This window comes from Micrasema longulum, unplaced genomic scaffold, assembly GCF_059751315.1.
Source record: "Micrasema longulum isolate JH-2025_06_02 unplaced genomic scaffold, ASM5975131v1 h1tg002135l, whole genome shotgun sequence".
Taxonomy (NCBI): Eukaryota; Metazoa; Arthropoda; class Insecta; order Trichoptera; family Brachycentridae; genus Micrasema; species Micrasema longulum.
In genome coordinates this window covers 163,107-173,585 of record NW_028279300.1, presented here as the reverse complement: position 1 = coordinate 173,585, position 10,479 = coordinate 163,107, and the positions used below count along the sequence as shown (strand labels likewise).

General features: G+C 31.4%; 2 protein-coding genes across 2 annotated transcripts; both read right to left on the bottom strand.

Annotated features, from left to right (window-relative positions):
• Positions 1-3,541: 3,541 nt before the first annotated feature.
• Positions 3,542-5,546, bottom strand: LOC148272968 (uncharacterized). Its single transcript, XM_088239332.1, has one exon. The coding sequence runs from the start codon at positions 5,499-5,501 to the stop codon at positions 3,939-3,941; it is 1,563 nt and encodes a 520-aa protein (XP_088095458.1). The 5' UTR covers positions 5,502-5,546; the 3' UTR covers positions 3,542-3,938.
• A 2,700-nt stretch (positions 5,547-8,246) lies between these two features.
• On the bottom strand, positions 8,247-10,193 carry LOC148272967 (zinc finger Y-chromosomal protein-like). Its single transcript, XM_088239335.1, has one exon. It carries the CDS (start codon positions 10,036-10,038, stop codon positions 8,497-8,499), a length of 1,542 nt encoding a protein of 513 aa, XP_088095461.1. The 5' UTR covers positions 10,039-10,193; the 3' UTR covers positions 8,247-8,496.
• Between the last annotated feature and the right edge of the window lie 286 nt (positions 10,194-10,479).

Here is a 10,479-nt window from a genome sequence, read left to right as displayed (position 1 = left end):
ATGGATAGCTAATAAATAATCTCATATTGGCCCTTACCCGTAGTGTAGTGGTTGAGGCCCCATGCAGTTTCTTGATTCTGTTCCGAATGCGTAAATATGTTTTAAAAATATTCCTTTTTTACTATCATATTTATAGCACAAGGTAAATAATAACTGGATTTATCACTAAAAAGTTTTACTATGGTGTTATGCTTCTTTTTAATCAATAAGGTAAACCGAGATACTTTAGATATAGGTGAATAAATTTAATTTCCCTTGTATCCATAAAATGCAGCATAATTTAGAATAACCAAAGCCATTGTCATTGGGTAAAGTATTTCCAATAAGATCTGATAATATATGTGCAGGTAAAAACATTTTTACTATGAAATATTTTCAAACAGATTATTTCAATGAATGCAGTAGTTATATAATTTAGTTAATGGTGATCAGAAACACAGAAACGTGATAAAATGGTGGATTTTACTTGTTCTGCTATTTTGCACATCATTTACAAATGCAAAATATACATTGATTGTGATAGGTTACTTCATCACCATTATAAGATTGGGCTGAAGTTTGCATTAAAAAGTTGCATTTTAATAAAACTTTTATTTTTTTACAATAACAAAGACGCTGTAAATATAATTCGCCCAGTCTGTATAAAATGCCACAGCGTGACTTATTTTGGAATCTTTAAGTTTAGTCATATAACTCCACTACTTTGGGAATTACACTGCCTTAGTTTTCCACATAGGGTGGGATACAAACTGCGCAACTCTGCTCCGGAATATCTAAAAGAACCGTGCATTCCAGACGAACTAGCTGACAGATATGAAGTCATTATACCTGTACACAACCAGCGCACTAATTTCAGTGAACGCGCATTTGAGGTTTCTCAGGTTTTTACATGCTTTGAATACACAATTAGGTATTTTGGTTTCAAATTAAATTTCAAGCTCACGTCAAAACCCGTCTGGCAGTTAAAGAATGACTAAATATAAAGGGTTAACCAGATATTGTCTAAAAAAGTCATTATAACCATCTTGATATAGCTGATACTGGGGTATCTCTTTTCAGGCTGTACTAGGTTTACACAAATCCATTGAACCGAAAGTTAGAAAATGTTAAATGATCACAATTATTTTTCATGTAAACTTGACTCTTGTGATACAGGCTTTCTTCCTACTAAAAGAAACGGGAGAAAAAGGGAAGATAGTAAAAATTTAGATATATAATTTACAATACAATCAAATTAAAATAAATAAATAATAAAACTAAAACCATTTTCAATGTAATTTATTTTCAATCTAAGCTAAATGTCAGAAATGTAATCAATCAAATATACGTATTCCCATTAGGAGACAATTATGGCCATCGGTCATCCGCTCATGCGGCACTGTTTTTATATTGCTGAAAATTAACCATATCGTACATCATCTTTGGTCATTAGAATGAATTTCATAATTTAGATTTTTAGATCATCCAAACAGTTCTGTAGATGTTTTGATGAATGTAATCAGAATCAGAGGTATCTGAAAATTTTCAGCATGAAGTCTGTACTGCGCATGGTCACAATAACCATTACAATAATATTTATTTCAAAAGCTAATATAATTTCAGATTGTGGTATGTACCTAATGTTTGTTTTGTATTTCAAAATAGCACTTTCACATTATTTAGAAAGAACGACACATCTTAGTAAGACATAACATTCTCAAATAAAAACAATGGGCTTACGATTAAATGTACTTAAATTGAGTGGAGATATTACAGAAATTTATTATGCTCAATAGAAAATATTAAATAAAATAAGTTTACTTGTAAGTGTAGTGCATAAAAAATATGGGCGTTTTGACATATTGACTTCGCCAAGGAAGGCTCCAGTAAGTCACATTTGGGTATTTTGTAAGAAATAAATGAAATGTTCGGTTTTTCCAGTACTACAAAACTTTATTTACACCGTTAAATGATTTATTTGTGTTTACAGTTTTACTGATACATCATTTAATGGTGTAAACAAAGATGCTTACTTGTTTTAGGAACACAAATTTCAAAGGTCAATGGTGTTAATGTAACATTCTGTGATGACACAAAAGATGTATGTATTATAAAAAGAGGATCAAATGTTACCATCTGTGTAGAATTCATTCCAAGTAAGTGTTATGTAAGTTTTCAAATTTTATTCAAACACATTTGCCAGCATCGATGATCTACAAAATGTTAAATATTTCTAAATGCCTTGGCATTTATTCCAGATGTAATGATTAAAACAATAGAAGCTAACATCTACGGAATAACAAGTATTGTACAAATTCCCTTTCTTATGCCAAATTCTGATGGTTGCAGTGATGAAAACGGACTTTCCTGTCCATTGAGTGCAAAGCAGAAGTATGTCTTCTTCATGACGGTTCCAATCCTCAAAATGTACCCAAGAATTAATGTCAGAGTTAAGTTAGAATTACAAAATGAAAAAAACGATGTTATCGCTTGCATACTTGTTCGGGTTAAATTAGTGTAAAAAATCAATACTTCATATGGACCATTTTAATTATATTATTAAATTAATCATTGATTCAAAGGTAAAGCTAACAAGTGAAAATTGTAAAAATTATTATTATATTATTAGAAGTACGAATCAGGAAATAATCACTTAGTATTTACATTAGACATTTCTTAAATAATAAAAAAATAAAACTTAGAATGAGGAACTTCAGCCCTACGGGAAATTGGATACAAAAATGTTTTCTCTTGCGGGGTAAAAATTAGAGCATTAAATTGTACGGTAAAGTTTTTTGAAAATAAACAAAAAAAATATATATATTTTATTATAAATTTTTATTATTTTTATTTTTCTATTATTATTTTGTATATTGTTTTGATTATTTTGCATATTTTTTTGATTACCTGTATATTGTTTTAATATGTAAATAACTATTTTTGATTTTTGATTTATATATCGAAGAGTCCCGACTTAACACGGAATTTTCTAACAAGTCGGGACATAAAAAAACATATAATTTTGGCTATGTAAAATTATGTATTTTGTGCATTAAATAAAAAAAAAATTAAAAAAATATAAAAACACACTACTTTGAATGACGTCACTGGTTCATATGAATCAACCTACGATATGAGAGCTATGGAAGATTTCCAGTCTGCTTGCCGTTTCTGGACCAATGGGAAGAACTGAATGAGAATAAGCGAAAATGAACCTCTGACATCACACGCGGAGTTATTTCAGAAATACAAAACTTTAAAAAATCGTAGCGCTGATAATATTTTTTTAAAACACAGTGAAACTCAACTGTCTCAATAGTGTAATTTAGTACTTGACGAGTTTTACCTTTACACCAACTAAATTAAAATGAAATTAAATCAAAAGTGGCTTTATTTGCAGAGCAGGAGAGAATATTTAAAGTTTATGTGATGTTTTTCACCAAACAAATGAAACTTTTTAACAAGACCAAGAATCAAGTTATTGCATTTTTAACCCAATAATATTAATTTTGCAAACTAAAATATATATTTCAATATAATACAAATGGATTTAATAAATGCATTGAAATTAAAAAGATTTTTATTCCGCTTGAAAATGTTTTCATTACACGCATGAATGAACACTGCAGGAGTTTTGTTAAACGGGTAAAATATTTCAATAACAAAAAAATTAGTATTTAATTATAATTGTAATTTTGTTACATTTAAATAATCCTGTTATACATAAGAGTATCAAAATTTAAAAAATATATCACAGAAGAAAGATGGTAGGTCTTAAATAAAAGGCCTTATTTAAGCAGAAATACGTAAAACTTAAGAGTTATTTTAAAAAATGGATGACGCAAAGTACACAAATCAATCAATAAATATAAAATTGTGATGTGTGACATCATTAGAATAAATCATGCATTTTAAATCTAAATATTGTGTTTTTAATCGTCTCTATACAGATCATAATTTTACACGACTTCCTTAACAATAATTTGGTCGACAATAGAGTCATTTAATGTTGGGTTATTAAAATACGCTTGACAAGATTTTAAGTGTCTTTTCAAGTCTGGTAAACGGAAAAATCCCTTGGAACAATACTGACATACAACATGGGGAGTATTGTTACTATGATATTTGAGAATATGGAATTCTAATTTACACTGTTTAGTAAAGACGGAACTACAGTTTTCAAATGAACACGTAAATGTGGCGCTTTCACTCTCGTGCTTAGCCATGTGCGCCGTTAAACCTTTCTGGAGAAAGAATCTCTTACTGCACATGGGACAAGCAAAGGGTTTTTCACCCGAATGTGTGTTCATGTGTTTGGATAAGTTGGAGAATGATTTCTTGCAAATATCACAGCTTCCCGAACGTTCCGAGTGGCGAGCTCTCATATGGGCCTTCAGGTTGTAATTTAGAGAAAAGGCGGCACCACACACAAGGCACACGTTACGCTTCTCCGAGCAATGGGTCACCAATATATGTTTCTTCAGAGAATCGCTGGACTTAACGGCCGTATTGCAAATAGTACACTTAAATTTCCTCTCATCAGAATGTACAGTGAGATGTCTTTTTAAGGGAGTGTGAGATACAAATGTTTTCCCGCAAATATGGCACGAATACGGCCGCTCTCCCGTATGTATCCTCTTATGTTGAATATAATCTATACATCTTCTGAAACTTTTAGGACAATATGAACACTGGTAAGGTTTCTCGAGAGTGTGCACTCTATTATGGATAGTTAAATAGTTTTTCTTTAAAAATTGTTTCCCGCAAGTGTCGCAGATATAACTCTTCTCGTACCCATTCTCGTGTTTCTTCCTTATTCGTTCCGTGATCTCAGCGTCGGGAACGAAATTTTTATCCTTCAAATGGTGTCTTTTGATGTGCTCAGTGAGAGTTCCCATCTGAGTAAATCTTTTCTCGCAGTGCGGACATTTGCAAGGTTTTTCGCCGGTATGTTTCCTATTATGAATGTAGAAAGCGGATTTGCTTTGGACTAACAAACCGCAAGATAAACACTGAACCATGTCCTTTTTCAAACCGTGTTCCCCCGATTTGAGGACCTTGTATTCACAATTCGATTCTGATTTCAGTTTTTTACTAGATTTACGTTTGGTCGAATAAAATATATCCTTCGCCTGATTGTCAGCGTCGGGAACTTCCGGTTTTTCCACTTTAATTGTAGCACTAACAATACTAAGGGGTAAATTTTCTTCATCTTCTTCCTTAATGCAACTTGATAACAGTCTGTAAAACGGTACATTTAAATCTAGCGCGTCTTTTAATTTATCATTTGAAACTCTGTACTTTGATATAAAGTTTACAGATGTTTTCAATTCCGATGAGCATTCTTCACATATACCAGTAGGAAGGTTATCATTTTGAACCACTTCTAGTCCCAAATACTCTTGTATTAAATCACTAAGTCTTTCCGTGTTTTGACCCTCAAAAACTGATAATTTCTTAGTACATTCTACCAAACAAATCCGACATATAAGAATATTTTCATCCATTGTATTCCGCCACATAAATTTTAAATTATTCAACTAATAATACATAACACAACACTGCACAATAACACTAACTGTCAAAACTATGATTATCTATTCGTCTTTTTTGACAGCAACAGAGACCAGAGACTAATATCATAGAAATAACAATGACGACATGGTGATCGTCAACCTTTAAAAAAAGAATTTTGACAAACTTGAATTAACTGGTGTTGAAGGTTTTGACTTTCAACTTTAAAAAAAATAAAATATTATATACCTACCTATTTGCCGAAAGAATTACTTGTTACTCAAATATCTTTTATAAAATAAATCGATAAACTCCTTTACAAAATATTTACTATACTAAAAAAAATGTGTCTATCGCATTCGAGGAGTGTTTACCCATACAACTTAGAACATAATTTTAAAAAATCAATGTTTTGATACAGCTTAATGGAAAACCTTGGTTTTGAACAAGTTTGAGACATCCTTCATATGCAGAATTGGGAATTGAGCACTGCTGTAATGGTTCTCACTTATTCAGAATCCATGTCCGGGACTCTGCCATGTGAGAATGTCAGCTTGAGGTGGAAGATTTAAACCATGCTTTTTTTGGACGCCCTATAAATTATTGTTATCCTGAGTTCCTAACCGACCTTTTCGATATCAGTGTTCCATTCCCTACTCATATTCTAACTCTCCCTCCTCACCTAATAAACATTAAAAAAATTATGTAAATATCTAGTGATAAATGGTACCAATTCGTAAATATGTTATATATCAATATGTATAGTGTATTTAATATTGAATACTAACACACCAACGTGCATATAGTATAGCACATGTGTAAATTTATCAAATCGACACTGGCTAGAACACCCAAGTAAGGAGGTGAAAGAGCCAATTAATAAAGAAGGATATATTTGGTTCTAGACTTACTACAATAGTTATAAATCAAGTCTTACATTCTTTTTTCCTCCCAGTATAATCATGTTTTTTTTTCTAATAGCTTACGTGTGATTAATATTGTTAAATGTTTAAATATAGGCAATTTAATCTAACTTCTAACTCTCCTGTCCCCACCCAATAAACATGTATTCAAAATTTAAGGTAAATATCTAGTTATAAATGATAGCAAGTTATAAATATGTTATATACCGATATGTATAGTGTACTTAATTTCAAATACTAACACACTAACTTGTTTATAGTAAACACTTACTAGATGTCGGTGTTGATAAAGTACTAACACATGTGTAAATTTATAAAAAAACTCGACACTGACTAGAACACCCCAGTAAGGAGGTGAAAGAGACAATAAATAAAGAAGAAGATTGTTGGTGGATAAGATTATAAACGAACAATGTGAAATGGTTTTTTTTAATAATATACAAATTGTTAATTATTTATTGGATTATTTATTATTTAGTATTCAATAAATAAAATTTAATCAATTTCAGAAAATTTCGAGGATACATATAAACATAATTTTTTAAAGCTATGCAATACAGTTTAATAAAATTAACTTTTAGTCAAAGCAGAAGGAACTTTTAAAACTCCAACACTTTGAATGACACAAGGGTATTAGGCAGTCATTATCTATCATTAAAATAATAGAAGAGTAAGGTAGAAATTTTATCACCTACAAAATATTCTCAATCATTGTTTAGTCATGAAGTAACTATGGTCAATGATGTATAATTAAATACAATAGCACGAAAATGGCATTTCAATTTGTGGGTAATTGCCTTTCATGAGTTTACTATTAAACAGACTTTCATCATGATTAGATGTGATGCTAAGCAGAAATATTCCATAGTGAGTGATGAAAAACTGCTCTGATTGCACTGCAACTGTGAAAAACAAAATAGATATTCTTTCATTTGTAAATACAATCCTCTGTTACATTTTTCAAAATTTTGATAACTGCCGGCTAGTGTTGTATCTATGGTAACGAGTAGCACAGAAATAAATATGAACTAAGGAAATATGCATACCTCGTTCTTACATGAATGATTGCATTTGTATCATGATTTTATCTTTTTCTTTCAATTATTGAGGGCAACACAATATTTGCTATATTTTAGATGTAGCTATTATAAGAATGACGTGTCTGTTTATTACATATCAGTGTATACAATTGATTACTTTTCCAAATATAATTAAAAACATAAAATTTTTATTATAATACTAAGTTTTGTTTAAGACTAATGTTCATCCCTGTTCCAACAATTTTTTGTTGAGAACTACAAAACAATTAGTTTTTATCTAAAAATCGTCATGATTTTCATCGCCTTTCATGCATTTTCATTGTCTTTCAATCTAATATCATTACTTTCCTTACATAATTAATTACGTTCCAAGCGTTTTTAATTGCCCTCCACACCTTCATTACTTTCCACCATTTTATTTTGACTGGCTTCAGTGTCTCTCATTACTAACTATACTGACTAAGAATTATAATCTTTCAACGAAATAAGAATGTAGTAAAAATAAAAAAAATCTTTTAAAAATGCAAATGAGAATATCTCTAGTAAATATATATTCGTTTTAATTATTTAAAAAAAAGGATTACTTAAAACATATACATACATAGGTAAATGAGATCAAAATTGCACATACACAATATTTATAGTAAGCATATTGAGATTCATTGCAGTAATCATTGGATCAGTATTTTAAAAAACAAATAAACATTATTTCTTTAAAAAACATAAATAAATGTCAATCTTACATTAATATTGTACGAATACTCTTTTAACATAAAATACAAAATTTATATTAGTTTACGAAATCATTTTTTATTTGACAATATTTCAAAAGTATGAACAACCTAAAAATGTATTTTTTTCTTGAATTTATTTGGAAATTAACTTGAAGACAAATTTTATTGTATCATGGTCACAGTACACAAGTAAAATTTAAGATTAGACAATAACACAAAATGATATACACAGTTTTGTATTCTACAATTAATATTGATTTTAGACAGATATGGGGTATTTCAAATAAAGAGTTTCATTTTAAGTATTTAAATGAGCACTTGATGAATAATACTAAGTTGAGGATCACAAGAAACATCTGTTTTAGATTCATGAGTTGATTTGATATGTTTCCGCAAGTCCGCTAACCGATAAAATCCTTTGGAGCAGAATTGACAAACATGTGGAATATGATTGGAGTGGTATTTTAAAACATGGAAGTCTAACTTGGAGCGTTTGGAAAAGGCAGATTTACAATTTTCATAAGTGCAGGTGAATCGTGCATCTTCAATTTGATGTTTGCTAATATGCGCCGAAAGACTTTTTTGCCTGAAGAATCGTTTACTGCACATGGGACACCCCAAAGGTTTTTCAGCGGAGTGTGTCTTCATATGTTTATATAAATTTGAAAATGTTTTTTTGCACACTTCGCAGGTTCCCGATCGCTCCGAGTGCCGAGCGCGCATGTGAGCTTTGAGATTGTACTTCATGGCAAACGCGGCACCGCAAAGTTCGCAGATGTTGTGTTTTTCCGTCGTGTGAGTGACGAGAATATGCTTTTTCAAAGAGTCACTGGATTTTACGGCCACGTCGCACATCTTGCACTTGTATTTCCTCTCCTCGGAGTGGACGGTGAGATGTCTCCTGAGCGGAGTGTGCGCCACAAAAGACTTACCGCAAATCTTGCAAGAGTAAGGCTTGTGTCCGGTGTGTATTCGGGTGTGTTGCTGGTGTTCCGAATATTGTGCAAATCGTTTTGGGCAGTAAACACACTGGTATGGCTTTTCTCTCGTGTGAACTCGGAGGTGTATCGTCAATGCTCCTTTCTTCCAGAATCGCTTCCCACACGCATCACACGTGAATCTGTACTCTCCAAACTTATCCTTTAAGCGCATCTTTTTAACAGTTTCAGCTAAGGGGCCATTAAGTTCGCAACCTTCTCTCAAATGATGTCTTTTGATATGGTCATTTAGAGAACCCATTTGTGTGAAGCATTTCCCGCACTCTAAACACTTACAAGGTTTCTCACCAGTATGTTTTCTATTGTGAACAATAAAAGCGGATTTGTTTTGGACCAAAAGACCGCAAGTTATACACTGAATCATGTCTTTTTTAAGACCAAACTCGCGAGACTTAGCGACTTTAAACTTTTCAGGTGTATTACTGAGAGGTTTCTTTTCATCTTCACTCTCGTCATTTTGAAAAAATATATCAGATGCATCATCTGCGTCAGAATACGAGGGTTCATCTTTTATGAGAGAACTTACCATACTAAGTGGTATATTATCATCGTCGTCATCTTTTACAAAGATAGATAACAATTTTCGGATTGGAACATTCAAATCTTGAGCCTCTTTAAGTTTTTCACTTGTAGTTCTAAATTTCGATACGAATTTAATAAGGGTCTTGAGTTCAGAGGAGCAAACATCGCATATACTTGTAGGAAGATTTTCGTTTTCAACTAATTCTAGTCCAGTATATTCTTTCATTAAATCACTGTACTTGGTTTCATCTTGACTATCGAACATTGACACCTTTTGATTACCTTCCATTAAACATATTCGGCAGGTGGATCGAATATAGTCTACCATTTTGTATCTTTGTATTCACTTATTTTAAAACCATAATAACAGTTTTCATTTGTAATTACACTGTGTCACTCATTGGGAAGTCACGTCAAGTCAGTAAATAAACACAAAACAAATTCAAAATATAGTGACAATTGACAGACTCAGATCTCAGATCATAGACTAATATAAATAGTTGAATTAAAATTTGACATGTTTGAATCATAAACAATTTAGACAATAGACATAGTTGAAAAAAAGTAACCAAAAAGTTAAAATGTACACCTAACCACAACCCCCTCTACAAGTGTAGAGGTGGTTTTGACCTAACTCGCGACGTGATTTTTAAAACAGCCCCGCGACACTATGCTTGATACGAGCTAAACATACCTGTTTTAAATATTCAGGAATTAAAATCTTTTGTCCCCATAAAATAAGCAGGTATTTTTGTTTTAGATTATAAAA